Source organism: Mastacembelus armatus, chromosome 21 (genome assembly GCF_900324485.2).
Source record: "Mastacembelus armatus chromosome 21, fMasArm1.2, whole genome shotgun sequence".
Lineage (NCBI taxonomy): Eukaryota > Metazoa > Chordata > Actinopteri > Synbranchiformes > Mastacembelidae > Mastacembelus > Mastacembelus armatus.
Window position 1 is genome coordinate 24,603,499 of NC_046653.1, and position 27,877 is coordinate 24,631,375.

Consider the following 27,877-nt stretch of genomic DNA (forward strand, 5'->3'; position numbering starts at 1 on the left):
GATGTACGTGCACCGTCGTCAATCTGCCTCAGAGCCTTTAATATCACACCAGCATCGTTCCTGTTTAAAATAAAATGCAGATGCCGTTTATCAGGGCACTGTCTTCCACCAAATATCACACCAGAGCTTTTGATTCTGGCTGCTCACTGTGGAGATAAAAAATTACTTGCATTCAACACCATAAACCACAAAACTATTTGTTGAGGGCTCTGAGTGATGATTCATGTAGTAGCTGCTGGATCTGTGCATGTGTCAGGATGTGGCTCCAAGATGTGAACTCTGATTGATTGCCGGAGCCCGAGAGTCGATCAGTCCCTCCATTTATCACACTAATGATGACGCTTAAAACCAGTCGGTCAGATTTTGTACTGGTTTGTTTTTAAGCTGGATCAAATATCTCGTCCAGATGAATTGTAATGACATTTGGTGCACGGTGCCTGGAGGATTAATATTTGTGGTTTTGGGGAAAATGTCCCAAAATCAAGTCATGAAATTAGTTTCAGACACATTCTGAGGATGAAGTGTAATAACTTGTAGTTTTACCCAGCAGTGCCATCAGGAATGAGACTGTCCAGTGTAAAACAACAGGGAATTTCTCTCTCATATTAAAAAACAACAAAATAAGAGAATAAAAACAGTGAAGACGCACAAGGCCGAACATCTCATAGTGTGACAGTTACTAGACCTGTGGCAGCCGTAACAGCTCACTCTATAGGGATATACATAAGATTATATATATATAGAAGGAGATTTTCAGAGATGAGCAAGAAAAACATGTGACTGACACCATCTTCATTCTGCAGGTTAATGTTATTGCTGCTTATGCTGTTTAACAGCAGCAGGTGACAGAGTCAGCATGTCCACTGTTCAGGGTAAACTAACTCAGCCTTTAATGCCCTGATTTGATCTCCTCCTTATCAACACTGGGAAATTCAGCTGTCGTCACTGTGGGGAGCAGTTTCCACAGTCGGACCAGAACCTGGATCAAATGATTCTATTTGTTTAAGCTGCTCGGTTTATTCTCGTTTTAGACCAAATACCTGTGAAACTAATGTTTCGAGACATAAACCAAAATTTACAGCTTTAACAGCACCTGCTGTATTTTTCCCATGAATCATCTGTCCAGTGTCTGTCCAGTACCAGATGATGGACTGGTTTTAGGTTTGGGTTGATTTTCTGTTTCTGAACTGCAGGTCATAAATTATTCTGTCTAACACTCTGAAGTGATTAAACCTCATTCAGGCCTCACTGGTCTCCCTGAAATCAGCCTCCTCTGTTAAATGCAGTGAAACTGGACTTGACGGTCTTTGAAGCTGAACAGTTAACATGAGCTCTGGCCATGGTGTCATTTCCTCCACCCCTCCACAATAATGTTCTGCACATGTTCGCTGCTAAAACAAGTTTTCCATAAAACATTAAAGTGCTGCAGTGTTTTGATGAAACAAATCCATCCTGAGCTGTTTGGGCTAATCCTGACATTTAAGGGCCTGTTGTCTGCTTTATACTGGAGGACTCATCTGCAAAGTGTCAGACAAATGTAGAATGAAAAGCTGAATATTTCCCTAATAGTAAAAATATGAAGTTCCTTTAAACCTGTACTTCACCACTGGTCCCATAATGGACATGAAAGTTGGGACCAACTGGTTGATTTTTTTTTTTTGGTAACTTTTATTTGATTTTTAATTATATTCTGTCTGCTGATGATAAAATAAGGGTCTTGTGTGTGCAGGCCGAGGCGTTTGCACAGCAGTGACATCATGTGTCCCGGTGAGGCCCCTCCCTGTCCGGGTGACATCAGCCGGAGCTCGGCTGCTTTGCTCCGGGAGGACGCGCTGGCTCCGCGCACACATCCAGCAGCAGCACCGGGGAGGGAGATCCACGGAAACCGCGACTGCTCCGCTCTGATCTCGGGTCCAAAGCGAGACTTGTTGTTCTCCAGGTAAGCTGCCGTGTTCCTCTCTGCGTCTCTTTTCTCCCCTTCAGCGCTGAAGCGGTTTCGGGGAGCGCAAATGTTGCGGACGCTCCACCTGGAGCGCCAATGTTCATCCTGGAGCCTGTAACTTTTCCCTTCGCGGGGGCTGAAAAACCACGACATAAACCGGGTCCGGTGTGGATCTGGACAGTTTCTGGAAAGTCCCCAGTGTTGCAGAGTTTCTCGGTGGAGCTACATGTGTATGTGTTGGAGCGTTTGAAGCGTTTTTGTGCGGCTGGAAGTGGCTCCCACCGCCTGAGAAACTACAGAACCGCTGTTTGGGCTCGGAGCCAGTTTCTCTTTGCTGCCTTTATGTTGTTAGAAGTGTTTTGTGGCCCGTTAGGTCTCAGTGTGCTCGGACTGTGGGGACCCTGGTTTCCATGACATGAACTAACACAACTCAGGACCGAAGATCAGGCTGTGAGGAGGGTGGTCAGCTGGGGGAGCCACAGCTGACATGACAACCAGCACCAACTTCGATCCACACTGAAATAAAAAAGCACATTTCTCTGATTTCAGCTTGACAGACGTGAATATCTGCCCCCTGTCCACAGGTCTGACAGTGGAGTCCACATGTTTGGCTGTTTGCTTACATAAAGTGAGAGAAGCATCATTTCACTGGTGCTTCTCCAGGGTTATAATCCACTTATTGATTAAAATATCATGTCAAAATACATGAAAGCATGTAAGACCTTTACTGGATGACAGTGTTGGAGAAATATCTAATGGATGTGTGTCTTAGTTCATGTACGTGATGGACACAACCAGTCTGTTATCAGAGAGCGTGGTAGCTGTGCATGGCCAGGTGAGTCACCTGTGCACATGAAGCACCACAGTCCTGTTGTACAGGCCTGCTATAGGTGGTCTACAGGGTCTGTGTAGACCACCTGCTGGGTTTGTCCCACTCACAGCAGTCCTCGATTTCAATTCATGTTTAAAGGAACATTACACTTATTTTAAAATAAGTTTATTCATAGACTCGACCATTGTTTTCTTCACGTCCCAGACTAACTGGAGGAAGTTATGACATCGCTGGGATTGTTTCAGGCAGCCAGGATGTAAACAGACCTTTGAGCTAAACCAAATTATTTGGAAGAGAAAAATGTAAAAATAAGTCTGCCACAGACCGGCTTCCTGGTTCAGTTTAGACCTGCTGTACTGGCTGTGATTTTGCTCAGTTTTCCAGTGAGGGATTATTGTGCACAACTTTGCTTTCACCTCTGAATGAAGCGGATTTACATAATCTGGCTGTACTGGCAGCTTGTTTCCAACCTGTTTAAATGCATGAGTTCCTGCTTTGTAGGAGTCTGGTTGCCCCCTGATGTTCCTCTGGTATGACGTTAGAACAGTGTAACTCCAGTGATCTTCGGATTTCACAATTATGGGCCATCAGAGCGTCAGGATTTTTAGCTGGACTTTTGAGTTTAGTGCTAATGAGCACGTGACCACTCAGTGTTTTAAAAAGCCACAGTCCTCTACCTGCTCAGCAGCAAACAGCAGACAGACCCAGTCAGAGACCAGCTGGGTCAGAACATGGTGGATATTTAGCAGCTAAAGAGCCAGAGGTTTCCCTCAGGAGGTGGTGGAGACCAAACCCAGAGCTCAAACTGAGGGAACACTGAGATCCAGCAGGTGTGACATTAGCCCCTGTTACTCTTCATTTAACTCAGCAGTTTTTCTACCTGCCTGTTCTGTATTAAAGGTACAATATGTGGGGGGTCAGTCTTGACCTTCCAGGATAGGGCTACTGGTATTTATTATCTTTTAAAGTTTACTGTAAATTACAAAAGCTGCCTGGAAGAAAGGTCAACACAGAGGCAGCAGTTTGCCCTGATCTGCCAGTTAATGTTCTGATTATACTGGAATAAATGGAAACCAGTTATCACTGAAAGAAAACACGTTGGAAAAACTTAGTCTGGCAGCAGAGTTAGCCCTGGGCTGTAGCACAAACAAGTCATGATCTGACTGGATTCCCAGCATGCCAGACAACAGCAGTCACGCTGTGGTAGATTTGATTTTGGATGTGGCATCATAACCACAGACTGTTATTTACTCTTGATATAATTTTCATTCTGAATAATACATGAATACCATATGTTTGGGTTAAGAATGTCTGTGCTGCAGTGAAAATGTGCAGAGAGCTGGACACGGCACCGAACATGACTCAGACCAAAAAGAACATTTAAGTTAAACCTTCATTAATGTGTGTCCGTGGTTCAAACTGGCTCTTTTCATTCTCGGCTAATGATTCATGGGCATTTTAATGAAAACTCGATTACAGGAGCAGTAATTACATGTGCACATTTATCATGCTGTTCTTGTCTCAATGAAATAATGAGTCGCTGTGAAGGACTGAGCAGGCACAACTGTGATATTACACACATCTAATGCTTTCAGGGTTTTATTAGACTAAAACCACATCAGTCAATGTTGCTGCATGTGCGTGAAACGATTACAGGATTAATCAACTAGTCAATTGAATCTATCAGAATCTATTTTGATGGTTGAATAATAATTTTTAGACGGTTGAAGCAGAAAGTGTTAAATATTTGTTGTTTCTGTAAAGTGGATCACACTCAGCTGTGATTTTTCAGTTTATTCTAGAGACCAACAAATTGGCAAATTATTCAGCAATGTTTACTCAGGAGTTTTCACTTGGCAGACTTATCTAAAACACACGTCTCATTCTCAGTACAGTTATCCCTCTGTTTTCCCTCCAGATGTTCTCACATCTGCACTGCAAACACCAGGAAGAGTAACACTGATCACAATCAACACATTTAACACTTTAACCTGCCTCTTTTCTGAGGAGTCTGACGTCAGTCTATGAATCTGAATCTGGATCCGTTTCATCACTCCTCCATCATTCAGGACCAGGTCTGGCATTGTAGCTGGGTGTGGGTAGACCATTCGAATGAATGCGTGTGATTCCTGATAAGCACCCCCCCACCCCACCTCTCCCCCTCCATCCCAGGCGAACGTGCGTGTCCTCGTGTCGCTGGCACTCAGCTCCAGCTGATTACAGCACGAGTTATAACAGCGAGGGCACGGCTGTGGTTGACATCAGGCATCAGCTGCCCCCCCACCCCCAACCCCTCCACTATCCCAGGGCCAGCAATGTCACGGACTGAAACCAGCATTATAGCTGGGGTGAGTCATTGTGGTGCTCAGTCTTTTCCTAACAACCCCCCACCCTCCCATCCTTCATGCATCAGCTGCAGTCCAGGGTGAGTGTTCACTGCTGCCTACGAGTCAGATCCACCTGTTATCAGGACGGAAACACGCCGTGTATCAGTTTGTTTGGCAGAAAGCTCCATGACGAGGCGTAAACACTGCTCTCTGCGAGTGTTTTTGGAAATCAAATCATAAGAGCAGCTTCATTTTTAACACACCAGCTGTGTTTGTCAGGCCAGAGTGGGGATTTCTGGCTCAGGTTCACAGACTTACGAGGTGCCTGGAGAAGGGAAAGGAGTCTTCAAGGGTCAGTACTGCAGCAACATTGCTAGTCTGAAGAGTTTCTATATTTGGTCCAGACTGAAAAACATATAGCAGCAGTTTATTAAAAGACATTCATGGTAAAAAATATCAGGATCCTTCTCAACCTGCTGGTTTCTGGCTTCTGAACCTGGACTGCTGTGTCCTCAAACACAGTAGTGGCCAGTTTTCAGTCTCTAATCATTATGGGTGTAGTCAGGTAGGTCACTACCTTTGCAGGAAGAAGACGTCCTTGTTCCTGACCCCACCTCTGAAGGTCTTATTGAGCTGCTGAATAAATTAGAGATGTGGGCTGTGAGCGTTTGGCTGCATGTTCAACGCTGACTGAGGCTGAAAGTGTTTTAACGAGTTGTCAGGGAGGAACAATGCACAAAACCTTCACGCAGCAGCTTCTGATTTTCTCTCCCAGGTTTGACCAGTTAAATGACAAACCCCAGCAACAGGTCACCATCAGCAGCTACTGATTAACATTAATTCAGTGACAAACTTGATCCAAGGCCAGAATTACACTTGGCTCATGTTGGGCTTTGTGGGGTCTTGTGCTCTGCCAAAGATTGTCTATCAGGTAGAAGACGCATCACTCTGCAGCACCGATTGCTGTATAATTTATATAGTGTTTTTATAGTCGCAGCAAGTCCAGCAGAGTGATGCATCTTCTCTCTGGCAGTTAAAATTTTATTAGCTCTGGATCGGCCCTTTAGGCATATCAGCTTTATAGTTTTGAATAGTTTGGATTAATTAGTTGCTGAAAAATAAGTTGGGCAGAATTTCGAAGGCTACAGCTGTTTTTTCAGCGTGTAAGCATCAGATCAGAGTCAGTATCAGCAGACAGTCCTGTTTTAAGGGCTCTGGTCCTCTGGTGGGTGATGAAGATGGCAGCTTCACATCTGTAAGCCAGAATGGCTGCAGGATAGTCTTGTTGAAGGAGACAGTGTGTGTCTAGTGTGGGTGGTGAGCCCGGGGGATAGGGGCGTTTGTGTAAAGACATTGTTTCTGGTCCGTGACAAGACTGACAACAACGAACGCAGCCCAATGAGTTTCCTGATAAAAGCCCTGAATGACAGTTGAGCGTGATCTCTAACCTCGTCTTTGTCGACTAAAGAATGATAAGTTTTCTATTTCTTTTCTGCTCCTTCACGTGAATAATGCATGATTTCATTTGGAGCTTGGCATTCCTCACATTCCTCCTCACTTTATCCCTGCAGCCCTTCCACCTTGGTGTGTTTATATTGAAAGTAAAGGAATGACAGATGTCTGCAGCTGCTGCTGCACCAACTCCACCACACGGAAGACGTTTAAAAGAGGAAACAAAAACCAACTAAACTGGCGTCTACAGCCGTAGCATATTTAACATGTTAAATATGTACTCAAGCAGATAATCCCACTGACTGTTTGCAGCCAAAATGCTTCGACGTTCACAGTTTATTGCCCCTAGTCAGCAGCAGCAGCAGCAGCAGCACAGGGCTCTGAGGAGCTTTTAAGTCGATAAACACAGAGTGTGCATCTTAGAAAAAGGAAGATGCTCTGAAAATTCTTGGCCTGGGTTTGTGTGTTTGTCTTCCAGCTGAGTGGACCTGCAGACTCCTGAAGGCTCTTTGCAGTAACACTACTCTCGCTGCAAGTCCTTATGCTGTCCTGCTCTTGGTAAACCTCACAACAGATGTCCAGCTGTGCACGATGTGAATGAAGCTGTGTATGTGCTGCAGCAGGCGGGTTTGTGTTGTGTCGTGAAGTGAATCATTTGCTGTAAAGACTGAAGAAGCAGCTACTCAGACCAGCTCAGACCTGCTATGACTGCATGCAGCTGTTAGACTTTTTCTAGAATAAAGGACTAATTAAACAGTGAGACATCCCTTGATAATGAAATAAATTCTAATAGTGAAGTTTTGGACATTTAGCAGCAGGATGCTACCAACATGCTAACGAACACAGAGACGCCTGTTATCATGTAAACACTGATGTAAACACTGATACAGTTTGTTAAAGCTTCATGAGAAGGAAAAGACATTCAACACTAAAAGTAAACGTGAGTCGTGACTGTTTGCAGCTTTAAATATCGGTTGTGTTTTAATGAGCGGCTGACATGTTGAAGTGCGACCCTGCACATGGACAGAAGCTTTGCTCAGTGTCCTTTCTCTGGACACACTGGAGCTTTGTTTCCAGTCAAGGCCTCAGTGTGTTGACTCAGGCTGTTTGTGTTCTGACGTGTCTCACTGACCTGAGAGCGCAGCACCTGGTGGCCCTCGCTATCTGATGAGCACATTCAAGGTCTGTCACTGCAAAGCAACCAGATGATTCTGCATGTCTGTGGCTGAACTGGGATCAGTGTAATACAGGGCTCTTTTTCTTTATAGAACCACTAAATAGGCTGCAACAGTCCGACAGATTGATTGATTGATTGATTGATGATTATTTATGGATGGATAGATTGATAGATTACTTTTTAATCCCTGAAGGTGATTTGTTTTGTTACCATCACGAGGAACACAAAACATTAGCTCTTATATAATGAAAGCTAATTGTATATAGATAAACAGCATAAAATAAAAGGAGGAACTGAGACTAAAATGGGGGAGAATAAAACAATCAGATGTCAACTCTGAATGTTGCATCAGTTCACGTCCGTTTATTTATTTTAGAAACTCTCCCTGTGGTCAGCTGAGCACAAAGCTCATCATCCACAGTATAAAGTTGTTTAATATCAGGTCTGTGTATAGAAAAGTGCTCCTGTAATGTTCACTTCTGTGGGTTGTGTTGTTGTAAACAATCAATCATCCTCAGTGAAGAAAACTGTGTGTGTGTGTGTGTGTGTGTGTGTGTGTGTGTGTGTGTGTGTGTGTGTGTGTGTGTGTGTGTGTGTGTGTGTGTGTGTGTGTGTGTGTGTGTGTGTGTGTGCTGTTAAGGCCCAGCTATGTTCAGTGCATTTCTTCCTGGTATTTTGAAACCTGCTTCATTCCACATGAAGGTGAATTTATAGTTGATGAAAGGAGATAACAGAAATCCTGCTGAGGGTCGGATGCTGACAAACCTGTAAGATGTTTTTTTTCTAGAATCAGCACAAACCAGGCATTGACGTCAAGAAAGAAAGTTTCTAACAGCATCCAGTTTTAGAGTTTTTGAGACTAAAGTGATGGACGGGAGGAAATTTGCATTTGATTCTTTGTTGGTGTTCCTGCGTGGAGATGAAGTCCGTACACAGAATGTGGTGCTTTGTGTAGTTAGGTCTTAAGCATCCTTCTGGAGACGAGAACAATGCGTTGGAGGAAATGTGCAGGCAGGCAGGGAGAGTCTCACAGATCATCACAAAGGCATTTCCTCCTCAGCCACTTCCTGCTCAGCGGCAGTCATCCTTAAACTCCCAGCAAAGCCTCGGCCTGCGCTGATATGGAGCCAGTGTTTCAATCACCGGGATGCTTTTATTGCTGCGGGGTGAATGTTGTTGTGTCTTTTATCTTGTGCGGTGACCAGTTTTATAGCCCAGGCCCCATTAATGTTGTTGTAATGTAGACAGCACAAATCTGACATGTTAAATCTGGGGCTAAATTCACAAAACTTTTCTGTGAACATAACTTTAATATGGTCAAAGTGACTTAGTGGGCTTCTAATGAAGATCTATCATCACCTGATGTTTCATGTTTCATGTTTGCAGCTAATAATTCAGTCAGTCTGTGAATGTCCATCCCAGGTTCACCCAGTCGAAGATGCCTTCAGATGTTGTTTTGTCTGATCAACAGAAACTGGAGCCAGAAAATCTTTGGCATTGATTATCAAAATAAAATCAAGTATTTTGATTGACTAACAGACTAATTATAGCAGCTTAGTGTTGAGATTTTCATGTCAGTTATACAAAAGAACCTACCTTGAATCTTAGTGTGATCCAGATCTGTAGGTTCAGTTCCACTGATTATTATATTCAATTCTGGTGGAGATGCTCAGATCCAAATGCCAGACTGACAGAACAGGGAGTCTGGGTTTGAACATTTCACTGCATGTGAACATTATTAACAGAGACCTCGAGTGAGATGAGAAGAACATGGCACCATTATCAGATCAGGTTTCAACAGCGGCACATACTTTCATCACAACGTGCATTTCCATGAGCGTGTCTGTATGTGTGTGTATATGGTCCGAAAATGACTAATTGTTCTTTTACTGCTCTTTGCCAACAGACTTTAAAACCACTGAGCACATTAAATTCAGTTTTATAGTTGGAGAAAGAAGCACTAAAGCTCTAAATGATTTATGCAGGACATGTAACAGGCTGCAGCTCGTGCAGTAAACCTTGATGCAGTGGGCTGTTCTGCAGACTGTGAGAAGAGAATTTGGTCGGATCCTTTATTTGAAGAGTTTTTTGATGGTACAGATCCACCGTCAGCCCTGAGGAGGAGGCGGCTCTGTTGTTTTTATGGCTCCTTCGTACTGTCAGGCCTCTCCCTATGCAAACCAAAGCTGTGAATATGAAATGATAATTACGTCTGCCCTTGTCTGACCTCTGCTCTCATTTCCTGTCTGGGCCGTGAGGTCGGGCATTGCCAGGAGCGGCGGCGTGTTGACCCTTCTGAGGCACCGAAAGCCCATTTCCACACTTCAGTTCACTGCAGGAGGCTGAAAAAGATACAGTCACTCAGCCTTTCCCTCGCTGTCTGTGCAGAGGAAGAGCTCTGTGAAGTTTTCTCCTTTTATTCCGCAGCTCGTTTCCTCTGGGGGGGGTCCCAGGATTAGATTGGTGCCAAATGGTTTTTCATTACAGACAGAAAATAAAGCGTCTTCATTGCTCACCTTCATCTGAAACCTCCAAAGGTTTACAAATATTGAGTTCTCACAGTGGCCTTTGGTGATAACGTAGAAAGCGTGGACACCCAGCACAGCTACTTATCTCATTACAGCAGTGTCTGAGGCACAGGCAGCACACTGGGCTGCAGGAGCAACTACCATAGTAACGTGAACCTGCATTAAACCAGAATGGGAACTGGCATAAATCCTGTACAGAGTACCAGGTCTTACTGTCACTGTCTTTAAATATAAAGACTGAATCCGTGCTTAGATCTGGTTCCTGTGATGCTGAGGTTCTGGGGAAAGTACCAGGGGCACATGAAATACAGCGAACTGTTAATTCAACACTCTGAAAAGTCTCTTCTAACAGGCGAGTGGTTAAACTCTGCAGAACTGTTCTTGGAGATTCCCAGAGGGGGAGTTTGACACGCTGTTTGCAGAGAAGCTGGCTGAGCCTCATTACAGCTCCTCCCCGCAGCTTATTACCAGGCAGCATGTGGTGATTTGCATGACAGAGTTTTGTTGTTCTCGTGTTTCCTCAGATTTACATGCAGAGACGTCCCCACCCACCATTGTTCCGAGGTGGGTGTTAAACAGTGCAGGGTGGTCGGGCTGAGGTTTGGATAGCTGTTGCTGCTGCAGACCACCCAGAGTTTTGGCCTGACCTCACCTCACCTCCCACAACACCCCCTGCTTTTAGAGAGATGAGGTCCACACGTCGGCGGACAGAGCTGCTGCAGGGTCTGAGGAGGAGTCATGGAGGATTAGATGTGATGCTAATATTTTTAGGTCAGAGGTGTAAGGTCACAAAAACAAAGATTACATGCAAATACAACAGGTGAAATAAAACAAATGAATAAAAACACAAAGAAACTAAAAGATAAAAATATTAAATATGTTACAGGCAACAATTATCAGAAAAATAACTTGTTTACCTGCACACGTTTGTTAGTTACAGCTCTGGTTTACCATATACACAGATTCACACTTGCTTGAAAACCAAAATTAGATTTTTGATGCCCAGGGAATCATTTAGCAGAAGCTGTAAGCCTCTCAGTCCGGATGATTTCTCATCATCATCTTAGTTTGCAGGTGATGCATTGAACAGTAGTCAGAGTTTAATAGAAGACGTGCATGTGTAGACTGAGCAGGCCGATGCAGGTTTATGGAGCGTCCTATAACAAGAGGTCCCTGCAGATCCTCTATATTAAAATAATAATTCAGCACTGGCGAATGGGCTGAAAACAGAATAATTCCTCTAAGTCCTAAATGTCAGCACAACATGTGGGAAGTTGTTGCATAACTTCTTGTTTTGCAGCTGAAAACAAACACGAAGCTGCTTATTTCCACCTTGCTGCCCTTTGTTTCTGATGCAGTGCATGTGTGAATGTTTTACTGCAAGAGGAACAACAGCACAGCCTGTGGGGGGATGTTAGGGAAGTTAGTTCAGGGAGCGTGACAAAAAACAAGACACCGTAGCACGGGGCTGTCATCTGCTGCATTTAGACACAACAGCGCTCAGAGCTGAACCAAGCTGCTCTCAGTGATGATGCCGACACGCTGGTGTTTAGCAGGTGGAAAGGTATCAAGTTTTTAACATGATCGTCTGAGTCTTTATGATGATAACGTAACGATGGTTGCTCATCAGGTTGCTCCTGTGTGGAGGTTTGTCTTTGGTAAATTGTGTGTGTTGTGCTCGCTGTCTTTCTTGTTGACAGTGGTTCATTCGGTTAGTAACGCCTGTGGATTCCCTACGATGACAAGTCAAGACTTCACACTCAAATCATCAGTGATTCTCACACTAACTATTCAGTTCACTCACTTCTGGATCCTAAATTTAGATGTTTACAGAAGCTTAAACATATCACACATACAGAATCCTCTTCCCCGAGGTGTGGTTCTATTTGTATTTGGCAGGTGTGTGTGTTGTCTGTGTCCTGCTGTGGAAGTGTGTCAGCAGGAAACTCTCCTCAGCCTCTTCCTCTCTGTGTCGTCCCTGAGCTGATGAGCTTATGAATTATGGATTGAAGGGAAAAGCCTGGTGTCTCTCAAACCACAGCATGTTCCACTGACCCACATCTGCTGCTCTGCAGTTTCCAGTCCTGTTTGTTGTGTATTCTCCGTGTTTACATTTACAACAGGCTGCTGTGGATGTGTATCTGTGCTTAGACAAATTAGATCAGGAGCAGCTAAAACATAACTGTGTGGGACTGGGATGGCACAGCAACAAAGACACACACACACACAGAAAGACCTCGGGTCCACTGGGGTTCAAACCCATGACCTTCTACTGGGAGGAGACAGCCCTCACCACTTCACCACCTTCCCGCCTCTGTGACATGTACAAACTGAAAACAACCAACAAACCTGTTATTCCAGTGGAGGATGACACCAAAGAACAGACCTGGGTTGTTGTAGGACACTGAAGATATCAGGGTGTCTCAGGGACCAGACTGATCTTTCCATGAGGTTTATTACTAATAAGAAGATCTACACTATCACCAGGCTTTGTCTTAAGAGGTTCATAGGAATCACTGACTTTGATCAGTTGTGTTTATATCAAGTTCTGGGACAAAGAAGAGCAAATATTTTGGCTATTTATGGACGCTTTGTGTTTACATTGTGTTCCTGCACAGTTTCAAAAATAGACTTAATAATGTACTTAATCATATGTGGCAAATGAGTTAAGCTACTTTTCAAATCAGAAACATAATGAAACAAACATTAATTACATACATTAGAAACAACACAAAATAATTGAAATGTTGATACATCACTTTTCCTATTTCCTCGATATGATGTATGAAAGTGTCAGTTAAATAGGCCTGAATAAATAAAATGATCTACGAGTATTAATGAAACATCAGCTGGGAGTCTGCATGAAAGAACTGATTATTCTGTTTGTATCGATTTTCTAATTCTCCTGTTGATGCATAAAGATCCAAACTGCTGAGACGAGGCTGCAGGATCAAAGTCATTTACAAGAGTTTAATCACTCACATATTTATGCACATCCACTTCACGTTGCTTAGTTTGATGTGCATTTGTAGCAGCAAACTCAGAAACGTCTCCAATTAAAAATGATTACAGCTCGATGAGCATGATCAACATCAACAACATACATCTCAGAAGGCGAGACAGAACTTGGCCCTGTGGAAACAGTCACATTTCTTCAGCGAAGTCTGGTTTGATAGTACAAACCGCTGAAAACAAAACAATTTCACATTCACATAAAAACAGAAACATCTGTGTCTGTGCCCTGAGCACTTTGGCGTTTTTCATTGTCAGAACTGAGGAGCTGATGCACAAAAGAAGAACGTAGCTGATTTAAATTTGAAAAGCGTTTTGGAGACTTTGTTTTTGACATGCAAGAATTCTCTTTGATTATGTTACAAGAAACATGTTCAAATGTATGAAAATATTCATTTCACAGTAACAAACTGAAGTGTATTTATTACACTGGTGATTTGATTGTTAGTTAAAAACACGCTGTCCATGAGAGTGAGCTCGTCGACAACTTGTAAAAAAAAGAAGAACATACAAGAAAACTTAGCAAACAAACTATTTATTTAGTTTTTAACTCTGTAACTATGATTTTCTGTCTTGCAGAGATCATGGGAGGCTGTTGACCTCCGCTTGGCCACTAGTTAAAGAAAATCCACTGCAATAGTCCGAACGCAGCGGCTGGTGCACAGCGACGGGTCCGAACATGGCCGCCCATCGAATCAGAGCCACCACCAACAACAACACTTCTCTCCCACGCTGCAAGTCAGAGGGGACGCTCATCGATCTGAGCGAAGGAGTGTCAGAAGCCAGTCTCACTGATGTCAAAGGTCAGCTGCTCAAACATCCTGTGGAGCTGATAAAGACCCTGAAACTGCAGCTTTTTCTGTGAAATTACAAACAGCTGCACAGTTTTGGTTGTTTTGATGACAGGTGATGTCCTGTGCACCAATCATGGTTCACTTTTACAATTAAATCTGAATTTACTGGCAGTTAGGGATAATGCTATTAAACTGTGTCAAGCCAGTGTTTGAATGATCTTTATGCTTCTTATCTGGGTCCAGGTTTTATTTATTTATCTATGTGCTATTAAAAATGTCTTTGAAACGTGTCGTCTCTAACGCGTAAACCTGTTCAGTCTGTGACATTAAGTGGATGATCTGTCTGTCAGTCAGTCTGTCTTTGTGGTTTAGTCCATGTAATCATCATCTGACATTGTTTTTTCCAGTGCCTTCTCCCAGTGCCTTACGACTGGACACGACTGCCTCCTTTGGCACTGCCAGGGAAGTTGTTGCCATTAAAGACTACTGCCCATCCAGCTTCACCACCCTGAAGTTCTCTAAAGGGGACCGCCTCTATGTTCTGGACTCTTCAGGAGCAGAGTGGTGGTACGCCCATAACAACACAGAGATGGGTTACATCCCTGCAGCGTATGTGCAGCCCATCAACTACAGAGACTCGTCCTTCAGTGACAGTGGGATGATTGACACTGTGGGAGACAGTAGCGAGGAGGGAGCTAAAGAAATGGATCTTTTAGGAGAGTGGGCAGGAGTGATACTGAAACCAACCACCTTCCCAAATGGAAACCCTTTTGCAACAACCCATACCTCTACAAACCCTTTCCTACATGGGGGTCCTCAGAGCTCACTCGATCAGAACAGTAATGATAAATCAGTTGACCTCCTGCTGTTTGATACACTCTCTCCATCAGTGCCCAACTCCACCAGCAGCACTGCCGACGTCAATGGTTTTGGCAGTGGCATTTTTAACTTGAATGCCCTTAGTCCCACTGTAGGGGCGGGTCAGACACTGCGCAGGGACAACCCGTTTTTCAGAAGCAAAAGGTCTTACAGTCTGTCTGAGCTGTCCATCCTTCAGGCTCAGTCTGACACCCCTCAGGCCTCCAGCAGTTTCTTTGGAGGCCTTAAAGCCCCAGCGCCAGAGCAGTTCCAGAGCAGGGAGGATTTCCGTACAGCGTGGCTAACCCACCGTAAGTTAGCCAGGTCCTGTCATGACCTGGACTCGCTGGGTCAGAACCCAGGCTGGGGCCAAACACAGCCAGTGGAAACCAACATTGTTTGTCGTCTGGACAGCTCTGGAGGGGCTGTCCAGCTTCCAGACACCAACATCAGTATCCACATACCTGAGGGTCATGTGGCCCCAGGGGACACCCAGCAAATTTCAATCAAAGCTCTGCTCGACCCACCGCTAGAGCTAAACAATGACCGCTGCACCACCGTCAGCCCTGTGGTGGAGATTAAACTCAGCAACATGGAGACTAAGACCACCATTACTCTGGAGATGAAAGTGTCTGTGGTTGTAAAAATGGAAAGCAGGCAGACGACTGAAGTCTTGTGTGTCAGGAGTGATTGTAAAGAGGGGCCTTACACTCCCATTCCTCAGGCATACATGTATGGGGACACAGTCCAGGTGTGCCTGGATAACCTTGAACCCTGCATGTATGTGTGTGTTGTGGCTCAGTCCCAGTCCGTGTCGCCAGACTCCACAGTTTGGGAGCAAGTTGTTAAAAAGATCACCTTAGGAGTGTATGGTCCCAAACACATTCACCCGTCCTTCAAGACAGTTGTGGCTATGTTTGGTCACGACTGTGCCCCAAAAACACTCTTGGTGAGTGAGGCTGGCAAGCAGGCGCAGTCTGCCCCACCAGTAGCACTGCAGCTCTGGGGTAAACACCAGTTTGTCTTGTCCAGACCGCAGGACCTCCGTGTTGGAGTTTACTCCAACATGGCCAACTATGAGGTAAAGGCCAGCGAGCAGGCCAGAGTGGTCCGAGGCTTCCAGGTTAAACTAGGAAAAGTCAGCAGGCTTGTCTACATCATTGCTTCTCGTAACACTGATGATGTTTCTGATTTTACCTTGAGAATCCAGGTCAAAGATGACCACGATTGTATACTGGCTCAGTTTTGTGTCCAGACACCAACACCGCCACCCAAAGCAGGCCCAAGATCCTCCGGGCAGCGGCGCTTCCTGAAGAAGAAGGAAGTTGGTAAGATAGTCTTGTCTCCTCTTGCCATTGCCACCAAATATCCTGTTTTTCAGGACAGGAAGATAAACAACCTGAAGTTTGGAAAGTTAATCAAAACTGTCATCCGACAAACAAAAAATCAGTACTTGCTTGAGTACAAAAAAGGTGACTTTGTAGCTCTGTTGAGTGAGGAGAAGATCAAGCTGAAGGGGCAGCTGTGGACAAAAGAATGGTACATTGGTTATTATCAGGGCAAAATAGGACTTGTCCATGCAAAGAATGTGCTGGTGGTTGGGAAAGTTAAGCCCATTTACTTCAGTGGGCCTGAACTTACGACCTCATCGCTACTGGAACAGATCCTGAAGCCCTGCAAGTTCCTAACGTACATCTACGCCTCTGTAAGAACTATACTGATGGAGAACATCGGAAACTGGCGGGCGTTCGCGGACGCCCTCGGATACGTCAACCTGCCTCTGACACATTTCTGCCGCGCAGAGCTGGACAGCGAACCAGAGAGGGTCGCCTCAGTGCTGGAGAAGCTGAAGGAGGACTGCAACAATACAGAGAGCAAAGAGAGGAAGTCCTTCCAAAAAGAACTCCTGACAGTAAGTTACAGCCTTGGCATCCTCCTCTGTTGCAGTGACTTAGCATTTTCTCCAAGCCGCCGATTTCACAAAAATGCAAATTGTTTTCCCCTGTTTTGAATTTTGAGTTTCAGTTGCATGTGATTTGTCCTTCATCTGTCCAGTTACATGGGGGTTTGTTTCTGTCTCCATCCTCTCACTCACTAGGAGATTTCTGTCACAGTTCATCCTTTACCCTGTTATCTGCCCACAGCTGCTCTGCTCTGGGCTGTAGGCTGTGGTCCAGTCTGCTAATTCTGCTGGGAGTGCAGTCGATAACTGCTGTGTAGGCATCGAGGTCTAATCAAGACGGTGGAGAGCAGCAGAGTACTTCATCCTCATATGAGCAGCAGAGAATTCCCATATCAAAGTCAGAGTTTAATGAGATCTTTAGTCCTGCATTTACAGTATGAAGTCATTTTTGAACTGAGACCACAGTAGTGTAGCGTAGCAGTGTCATGTGCTGTTGGTGAATATCTTCAAACTATATCCACAGGTGCTAATCCTGTGCAGAGCGGCAGCACATTCACAGCATAACCCTCCTCTCTTACGTCTGCTTTTCCAGAAAGCTTTAACTGGAAAATCAGATGTGTATCCTGAAGCCAAGTTCAACATCAGTTGGGATTTTATTCATATGAGTGAACAGATGTGTCCACAACAGATGCTTTTCTCATTTGGCCTTATTGAGCCGCTGCATCTCCCAGCACTGAAATGTAGATTTTCAGTGTCACCACAGGGAGACAGGACAGCTTCAGCTCCTAAACAGCTAATCCAGTCTGACTTGTGCTTATGAGCAAATGCTCTATAAAACTTTGCATATTCAATTTTATCTTTTTTTTGTATTTTATGTGTGTTTGAAATACTGTGACAGTTTCCCCCTGTATACCACTGTTCCTACACTTCATTTCTCTGTCAGTTTCTCATCCTCCTGAGAGCCTCTGTCAGAGGTCATGAACACGCTACAGCTGCAGCAGGAACACTGTAATTTTGTTAGGTTGTAAACACTAGTTAGAACCATTTATAGACAGAAAAACTACAGCATGGAAAAGAACATAATAAAAGGTGGTGAGTGAATATGGCCTTTCTGTGAGACTGTACTGTACAATTCATTTCTGAACGTCTGTTTTTGTGTTATTTCTGTCAAGATTACCTAAACTACTAGTTATTGTGTGGACCATCAAAGCGTCCAGCAAATCTGAAATCACGAAAGTGTTTTGTGTAACAGACATAAATCTGTTGTTTGTGCAAACATCTGATGTTTGTTTTCTGTTGGGAAGTGGATTTGGTTGCGTGTGTGGGCCTCGGAGTGAGAGCTTGATGAGGCTGTCAGATGAAATCCTCATCTTCCTGTCCTCTAGCAGAGGAACAGTGTTCTGTGTTAGAGAGGACAATCCTTTTGATTTGTTGGTGTATCATTTGACATGGACAGACGTCTATTTTTAGAAGATGGAGAACCAAATCAAAAGCACTGTGGTCGCAGCAAAGAGCTGCCTTTGTGTTTGAATGTATGAATCCATTCTGGTCGGCTTTGATTACTGGTGGAGAAATGGACCATCAGCCGAGCATGTGCACACATACGGTTCATTTGGCACAAACATGGATTGTTTCCCTTCACTCTTGGCCCTAATTAACTGGCTCTCAGGCTCAGGTGAGTGATATAAGTGAGATATAAGCCTGTTAATCCAGGGAACTAAAATGTGAACTGAGCTTTTAATGTCCTGCTGACACAGTTCGGTTTATTCCTGTGTTGGCAATGAGAGCTGAACGTTAAGAGGCAGAATTCAGGAAAAAGCTGTTGGTGGTTTGTCCACTTACAGACTCAACTCTAGATTTTGTTTGGATTGATTCTGCTGTCATGTAAACCATCCTAACAGAGCAGGGGAGCCTCAGAATCACAGAGAGCTGAACATCTCATCTACAAACTATCTCAGTAGTGACTGGACTGACAGTGAAGAGGCACCTTCCTGCTCTGCAGATGCTAAATACTGGAGTATTTATTTCACAAGACGTTATTTATTTTTAGACAGAAGCAGCAACAATAGTCCTTGTTACATAATACAAGTTCGTAGGCTAAAGATTTTACAATAATCAGTTGTCAATCCTACAGTCATAGCTTAAGGTGATTATTATTTATGTTTACAATAATTACTTGTGTTTCTAGGTTTGTACTGAGCAACAAGCAGAAAGTGTAAACTGGCAAAATAAGGAGCAGCACAGGTTTGGATTTATCACCATGTGTCGCTGGATCGATGCCTCTTCCAGACCTGTTTTAAAAAGCCCACATCTGTGGGGAAGCTGAGCAGAAGGGAGCTGAGTGCCCCTCCAGTCCCTGTGACATCTGATCAGATGTCTGCATCACATTTGCACCGCTAACCTTTTGCCATGCTGTTCTTTTTCAGATATTCAGCTTGTTCATTTCAGAGGATTACAGCAGTTAAATCATTCAGTCATTTTGTCTGAACATTTCTAAAGATTTGATCGTTATCTGTCCACGTTTTGAAGGACTTTGTTTATTGTGCTGTAAAATATAAGCACTGGGGTGAGAACGAGGGCCCTGGGATGGGCGATGACATTCAATAACAAAACCAGCACAATGCAGTTACATGGTCAGCGTCTTAAACCCTCGGCCAACTGGGTGAATTCTGTTTGGAAACTTGGATCTAAGATAATGTGTCAGCAGGCTGGGACCAGCTTCAACTGATGGTGTCACTGCCCAGTCACAACAGAGCACTTCAAGCTAACAAGCTCTCTAGCATTGTTGCTAATATGACGATAACGTTTGATGCATACACACATCTTTTACTTAAAGAAAAGTATTTGTACAACAGTTAATTATTAAGAGTATGGTTTCCCATAAACCATTTACTAACTGTGGAGCACGTCATACTCAGGAGAGGGACAGAGGAGACCTCAGACTTGATCTTATCAGAGGGGTTGTTGAGCTGTTTTTATCCTTGGGTCAGGCGGAACTTTGTAAAATTGGATTCGTGAACAGAGGAATTCATAGCAATGCATCCTAGAAGCAAATTAATAATAATCCCGACCCATTTCCTGCTGCATGTATTCATTCTGGATGCTTCCATCAGAACATTTTGATGAGAGTCGTGTTGTTGTTGTGTGAGGAGCTTGTGCTGTTGTTGTCAGTGGATGATGGAAAGGCTCCAGGTTGTGTCTGTGGGATCTCAGGTCTACAGATGTTTCCTGCTCATTGTTCAGAAATGAAACAGAAGCTTCAGTTCTGGACCTGCAGGCGCCTGCAGACCATGCAGCCTCCATGTCCTTCCCATAATCCTCCTTGACCTAGACCCCTTGTACCAGTAAGACCAGACCCCTGCTGTAGCCGGCATGTGGTCTCTGGCAGGCGAAGGCTGCTACACAGATAACAGGTCATGGTTTTAATGTTAGTGCAGTGCTACACACAGAGAGACATTCTACATCGTTCACTTCAGTCTATGGCTGAGACAGCTCTCAGGTTCTTTTAAGGCCCCTGATTTTATCGTTGCTTTTCTGTTTAATTAAAATTTTTTGTGGTATATGTTATTTAATCTGTAACTCAGTCAGGTTGTTCTGGTTATTATTTCTGTAATAACTATGGATCATATTATTATGACTAATGTGAAACTGATCACACGTGTCTCAGTGAACTCACCTCTGTGGACCATCTTTTCCTGAAGGCCTTGTTTGGACCACATCTGTTCTGGTTTCCTGGTTCTGGACCTCAAGAGTTTCAGCAGCTGTAAAAAGACACAGTCCTCTACCTGCTCAACAGCAAACAGCAGACAGACACAGTCAGAGACCAGCTGGGTCAGAACATAGTGGAGCATTTAGCAGCTAAAGAGCCAGAGGTTTCCCTCAGGAGGTGGTGGAGACCAAACCCAGAGCTAAAAGAAAAGTGATGAGTGAGTGTCTACAGCCTGTTTCTGCTGCCACTGATGGACATTAAATACAGACAGTGTAAAATATAAAATGACGTCTCTGACTTCACTTAGTCCACCTCACAGGCAGCGTATCATAGAGAAGAATAGGTGTAAGGACATTTTTCAGTCAGATATGAGATTTCAGTGCTTTTGTCGTATCACATTGGTGTTTCCTGTGAGGAAACTACACGATTTCACCAAAGCGTACTGCACAGACTTGAATCATCCTGGGCAAGCCTTTACAGGTCCTCTCCACCTCCAGCTGCTGCTGACTCCTTTTGAGGGTTTAGAGATTATTAAAATGGCAAAATCAAAGTAACCCAGTTCTGTCTCCACGTGATGTTCTGACATGTTCAAATACCATGTTTGCCAGTAAAATGTAACTGCGAGGTAGTTCCTTACACAGCTAAATGCTCTGAATCTCTTCCAGACAAATGAGCAACAGCTTTTTCTTTTGTTTTTCTCTTTTTTGGACTGATTGTTTAGTCACCTGATCGCTGTATTTTCTCGAGATGCGTTTCCCTCACTTCAAACTTCAGCACTGAGAAGTTGATCCTTTCTGTTTTCATATATGAGAGGAGGTTTTGCACTGCAGATTGGACAAAACAACACTTTTAAACACATCCCCCTGGTTTATAAGGGACCTTTTTATTATACTGTGAAATAATCGACTGAGAGCAGAACCACCACATTAGCTGATAATGTAATGTTGTAATGTTGCAGTTCTAAATGAACCAGTTCTGTCCTGCGACTTCAGTCTGGATGCCTCCAGCACTACAGTTAGTGAAGAAAGAGAAGCCTCCTCCTCCTCCCTCCTGTGGTTCCTCCTCTTGTAGACAGACACCCACTGCAGATTCCATGAAATTGTGAAGCAGGAGGCCACAGAGGTGAAACTTTAGTTGTTTCTCTGTGCTAAAGGGGATTCTCATTTCAAAGCTCTCAGTCAGCTCTGCAGCAGAGCATCTGACCCTCCTAAATTATTTGCAGGGAGATCAGTGTGGCAGATAGAGCCTGGGAATAATAATAACATCCTATTTCTGGAGGAGGGCACTGAAAACTGGAAAGGCCACCCGGCCCATTATGTGTGATTAGCTCTCTGCTTTGCCATTTTTGTACACAGATCAACATTTTTTCCTCCTCTGTTCCCTGCCTCCTTCCCCTTTTTCATCCTCCACTTCCTCCTCTCCCCTCCTTCAGTGGTTGGGTGTGCCGAGCGGCTGCTTTTGGAGTAATTTACTGAACAACAGATCAGTCACTCTGCAGAGATTTAGCTTTCCTTGGGGATGTATATTTCTGAGCTGGTTTCTGAAGAATAGAGCGTGTTCATATGTAGGGTAAAAAGTGAAAGGCAGCAGACACAGTCTTTATTCCCTCTCCAGAGTTTGGAGGTTGTTTGTGAAAAGTTAAAAAGAGGGTAAAGTGGCTTTAAAGTAAACGCGGAAAAAGAATGAAATTGCAAAGCCGCAGATGGAGAGAGGAGGCTGCAAATGGGAAAGGTGGAGGAAGTCAGATGGAAAATGAAGATGGGATAGAAAAATAATAAAGCAGAGATTGAAGTGGAGAGACTGAGTGTCAGTTTTGGGGCTCAGAAGGAAAATGAAAAAGGATGATTTAAAAAAAAACAAACAGTTTATCACAAATCTCAGTGCTGGTCATACCAGGGAGTAGCTGGTTCTTTGATTGTGAAAGCAGAGATGCGTGTGTGTGTGTGTGTGTGTGTGTGTGTGTGTTTTGGTGGTGATTGAACCTCTTGCTTCGTCTCTGCATCAACGTTATCTCTAAAAATATGTCTGCAGGAATTTTCTTCCCTTTTTGACAAGCGGATGATTTATGCAGTTGGGGGAGCTGCAGGCCTTCAGAGAGCTGATTGCTGAGCTGGTGAAACAAACTCTGTGGCATTTAACACACACACACACACACACACACTCAGGGTCCCATAACCCGTCCAAATAGACCAGCTGACATTTTAGAAAAACACGGCGCAGCATTTCATTCCTCCACAGTGGCCGAGTATTGTGGCGGCGTGTGGAAGCCGTTTTAACTGCGGTAATGACAGTGCACCCAGCTCTGTGTGTTGCAGCCATCGTTAGTTTGAGATCAGGCTGGAGACTCACAGGGCACCACGCTCAGTGATAAATACTTTACAACACGCCATCAAACATTTACAGCAGCCAGAATGTTTCCCCCAATAAGATGTGCCAGGAAAAGACAGAAAGTGCAGCTTCACTCAACGACTTCTTAAAGCTGTGGCCAGTGAAATGGACCTGGTATGAAAAACGAACACACACTTTCATAAACCTCCCTGTTGTGTGAACCACCAGCCTTAGTCCCGAGTGTTGTATCTCATCGTTAAACCTGGAAATAGTCATTTAACATGGAGTTATTAGAGAGCAGGTCCCCAGACCGACCAGGAAACGGCCCCATCCTTCGTAAGGAGCTTAGTGAGGCTGTTTTTTCTGTGACACTAGCTGCTCATTTTGCATCTGTTTGTGTTCGTTATGACTCTGTGGTTGTTTTTCTTCTGTGAGCCAGTGACATTTTGCAGGTAGGCTCCAATGACCTTCAGTACAACACAGATATCAGATAGAAGTAAAGTGTTTCAGGGCTGTAAGGAGCTCGCTGTGTAAAATGAGTCAACACATTGTGCCACTCCTATTTGTTTCTTTTTCATTCTGTGTAAATAAATTTAAACGTCCACTCCCATCATGCTTTAGGGGATTTTTCATTGGCGTGAGTCAGTCAGTCAGGTGTGGACTGTGCTGATGGAAGAGGTTTGTGTTTAGATTTACCTTCAGGATGATGCCTAACACCAGCTGTAGCCATGAAAAGAAGAATGTTTATTCTGCATTGAAATGTTTGTGCTGAGTAAACAAAGCTTGATGTCATCACCAAGCAGCACTTTTGTCTGGCGGACACGTCGGAAATTATCACCTTTAAAACAGGCACCTGTTTATCTTCCTGACTGCCCGAAGTTCAGATACAGTGGAGTCCGTCCCTCAAAGTCCAAATCAAACCTAATTTGTAGAATCTGTCCAGCGGAAACTGGTCTGATCTGTCCGCCGCATTCCTGGAGAACAGGCGTCTGATTGGTCCACAGCCACTGTTATCTCATCCTGGGGTCTCGTCTCAGAGAGAGCGAAACTGCTGGAGCGTTACATTCCTCAGCCCCTGCCCCCGACTCCTCCATCCATCCTCCCCCCTTCATATCCTGTCGTTCCACACATTCCTGCACGTGGGAGTGAAGCTTCAGCTTCACCTTCGCTCTGTTGGGTCTGCATCCGAGATTGTGTGTGTCTTTGTTTTACTGAGGACCTTTGAGCTGTTTTTAGGTTCCTAATATACAACCATTAAACCGGGCAATGAATAGTAAAGTGCGGGGACATTTGTTCAACACTTAGGACATTTTAAAAAGTAACGAGGAATTTTATAGAAATTGAAGAGATTTTTGAAAAGTGTCTTGTAAAGGGGGGACAGATTGTAAATATGAGAGAATCTTGGGAAAGTGGGGACTGAAAACATTTTAGAAACTTTTTTGTGTGTGCATGTGTCTCCATTAGGTGAAATGCTTGTGTATTTGCATGTGCCACATTTGAATGTGCAAATCCGTTGCGACTCGCTGTCTGCAGCAAGAACAGTCTGAGTCTGAGCGTTTCCTCTTCCCGCTCCAACAAACAGCCATCGCCTGGGCAGAATTGATGCAGACAGAGAGGTTACAGGGGATGATGGGAGGAGCCGGGCTCCTGTCCAGACCGGTTAGATCCAAACAAACAGGAGCCACTTTGACACGTTGCATTTTTGCCTCGCTGTTATTGGAGCCTGAGGATGGAGATGTTGTTGTTGTCCAAACTTCAGTCGAGAGCAAGAAGTCTTGCCAATTATTATTCATTACTGACTCTGTTTTCTTGAGCGCCACCCTGAGGACAAACTGTAGCTACACTCTCAGCATGCTGCTGTTAGGGGGGGGGGCGAACAGGGCTGTGGACTTTAATCTGGTTGGACACAGCAGTTGTTCTGTCCTGGGGTGAATCATTGTCTGTTCTGTATCTTCTCAGCATCAGTATCGATTACCAGGCGTTTTCCTCTCTTCACTTCAGATGTGACATAAATCCTGAGTTCTGCTGCTGAAGCAACACCGGGCTGTTATTTCTGTTCCCACCTGAAAGCATCTGAAAAATGCACACAGCCGAGCTCTGCAGGGGGATTGAGGAGGCAGGCTGTGGAGAATAACACAGGATCGGGGCAGTGCAAGGAAACCTGTAGACGTACAGCTACTAGTCTCTTTGTAGTTTGTGGTTTTAGTCCATCTTCACTGACTCCTGCTGTTTCCATCTTCACTAGACTCCCTGTTGTCCTCTCTCTTACCCCGTCCACTCAAATTCATCCCTGACCTTTCTAGAGTTCAGGCTCCACAATCTGAGTTCCTGATCTGCACCTGGCTCTGTCACTTCAGGCTGTAAACTCTTATTTATTCATCTCAGTCTGAAGTCCACGTGTCCTTCCTCTGCAGGCTCTGTTGAAGATGGACTGCCAGGGTCTCGTGGCCAGACTGGTCATGGACTTTGTCCTCCTGACCACGGCCGTGGAGTTGGCCGGGCGATGGAGGGAGCTGGCCGAGAGGCTCGCTAAGGTCTCACGCCAGCAGATGGACGCTTATGAGGCACCGCATCGCGACAGGAACGGGGTGGTGGACAGCGAGGTACGGAGATAACTGTTGTCTCAGATCTTAACATGGAACCTAAGATGGAAATGGTTTATCTGGTTTATGTACAAGTTAGTGGAAGAAACAGAAAAGACAAAATATGTGATCTGTGTCTGAGCTACAGATTCTTACATTAGTGTCAGCTCTGAAATGTTTGTGTGTGATTTTAGCCAAACTGGCTGGAAAATCTCAGTTTTATTGTTCCAGATATTTCATATGGAAAGAAGTTATTTTTTATGTTAATCCATCTGTTTATCCAGGTCCAGCTCATTTTAATGATTAGTCAATTCTATTGACAGGCATTATTGTTACACAGAGCTGGGATGTACCGACTGTGGACTAAATCCTTTATCATGTCTCTTTGTCCACTGTTGTCAATATGTTTGTCTGTCAGTTGCCACAGATACAAACTGAATTTCCCTGAAGGATAAACCATGAAACTAGTCATTGTAATAAAACTTCAGTCTCTGTGGGATTAAAAAGTGAAGTTCAAACCTGTGCTGAGCTGTTTCCTCTGTCTGTCTGTCTACAGGCAATGTGGAAGCCGGCGTACGACTTCCTGGTGACGTGGGCAGCCCAGATCGGCGACAGCTACAGGGACGTGATCCAGGAGCTGCACATGGGCCTGGACAAGATGAAGAACCCCATCACCAAACGCTGGAAGCACCTGACGGGCACACTAATCCTGGTGAACTGCCTGGACGCCCTGCGGAGCTCCGCCTTCAGCCCTGCCACTCAGGACGACTACGCCATCTAACCTCTGTCCTCTCGCTCGTCTGGAGGGCGTTCATACTGTTCCAAATACTGCGTACCGGCTGTCTGCTCGCTCCAAATGCCGCCGCCCCTTGTTGTCCTTTTGTTCCTGCAGCGCTGCCTCGTGTCCAGGTGATCGTCACGAGGCCGCCCCATGTCTCTAACAACCCACACAGTGCTGCACGGAGCAGTGTTCTTCATAAGGACTCTTTTAATAGTTCCTGTCCTGCATAGTTATGTATTTTTGTACTCGTATTACGGCACAGCCTTTTTTAAAGCAACACTCTGAACCCTTTTGGTTAAGAACTGTGGATTGAATGCCAAGAAAGACACTTTTTCAACAGAAGTAACTTTTAGATATCGCAGCCTTGTCACATGTCAAAGCTGTTCATTTGTTTTTATATCACAGAGAAAAGCTGCTTGTTGTTCTCTTCATCAGCCTTTTCTCTTCCTGTCGTCCTTCTCATTTCAGAGATCCAAATGTTCTGCTGCCATTTTTTAAGGCCTGGCACTGAGGAAAACAGAATCATTTATTAATGTTGCACATCAAATTTGTCATGTTACAGAAAAGGAACCAACAACAGATTTAACAGTCGTATTTGATTCATGGTTTGCTGTGACACACTGTGGCTTCAGCTCCTCAGATGTTTGCTGCCTTGTGTGTTTTATATCTGTGTAAACTGAGTGTTTGGCCTGTTAGTTGGACAAAAGCTGATATTTAATAATCGGGTTGGACGTTTGTTCTTAAACAGCCAAATTAAATCTCATTGGTTCTGGTACTTTTCACCATATCGCACATTCCCCAGCAGCAACGTGAGGTTGCACAGCCATCACTAAACTGCAGGTGTTGGTCCACAGTGGAGACAAAGTGTGGAGTCATGGGCCAGTAGCTGACAGTAAGATTTTATCTCCATTAAATTTCCATCAGCAGTAAATATCACTCCTACCAGGAAGTGATGCTGGGCTGAAGGACTGCAGGGGATGTTTTTAGAGGAGATCCATCACACAGCTGAGTGAGCCATGCTGGACTCGTCACAGATGGGAAGTTGTCCTCACACACCGACAGAGAGGAGGGTGGAGGACAGGTTAGGGGAATTCTGTGGTCTCACAGAATCATTTGTCTCTCAGAAACCAGAGATAACATCCCACAGACGTGGCTACAGGCTGCATTCCTGTTACTGGTGCACATTTATAAATGATATATGTATTTAGGAGCAGTATTTTAATACAAGCAGCAGGTTTAACATAGTTTTACATAACTCAAGGTCGTATGAGGTGTTAATCTGCTGAGGAGAGTCATGTGATATGGTTGAAAATTCCCGAACAGGTGAGTCAACCTTGAGTTTATTAATCTGCTCAATATTTTTTTGACTAATTGATCAAAAACTGTTTGAGCTGCATGAAGTTCAGCCACTGTGTTTTTCTTTGTTCTGTAAAAAGGACTTTTTACCAAAGCTTGCCAAAACTGAAACCAGCTCCACACATGGACCTTGTACAAAGTTGAGACCACTTCTGTAATGACACTGTCAAAGCTTCTGGTTTGTCTCAGTGCTGTGTAGCTACTGTATAATGTGCTAATCACACATCTAGTGGTCACATTTTGTGATTGGATACTTTTGTGGAAAAGACAAAATAAAATGTAAATATTTGTACACA

At 44.3% G+C, this 27,877-nt stretch overlaps 1 protein-coding gene across 1 annotated transcript; it reads left to right on the plus strand.

Annotated features, from left to right (window-relative positions):
• Positions 1–1,805: 1,805 nt before the first annotated feature.
• On the plus strand, positions 1,806–27,877 carry LOC113123582 (SH3 domain-binding protein 4). Its single transcript, XM_026295771.1, has 5 exons — positions 1,806–1,939; positions 13,850–14,073; positions 14,472–16,834; positions 25,277–25,465; positions 26,001–27,877. Exons 2-5 carry the CDS (start codon positions 13,950–13,952, stop codon positions 26,223–26,225), a joined length of 2,901 nt encoding a protein of 966 aa, XP_026151556.1. The 5' UTR covers positions 1,806–1,939; positions 13,850–13,949; the 3' UTR covers positions 26,226–27,877.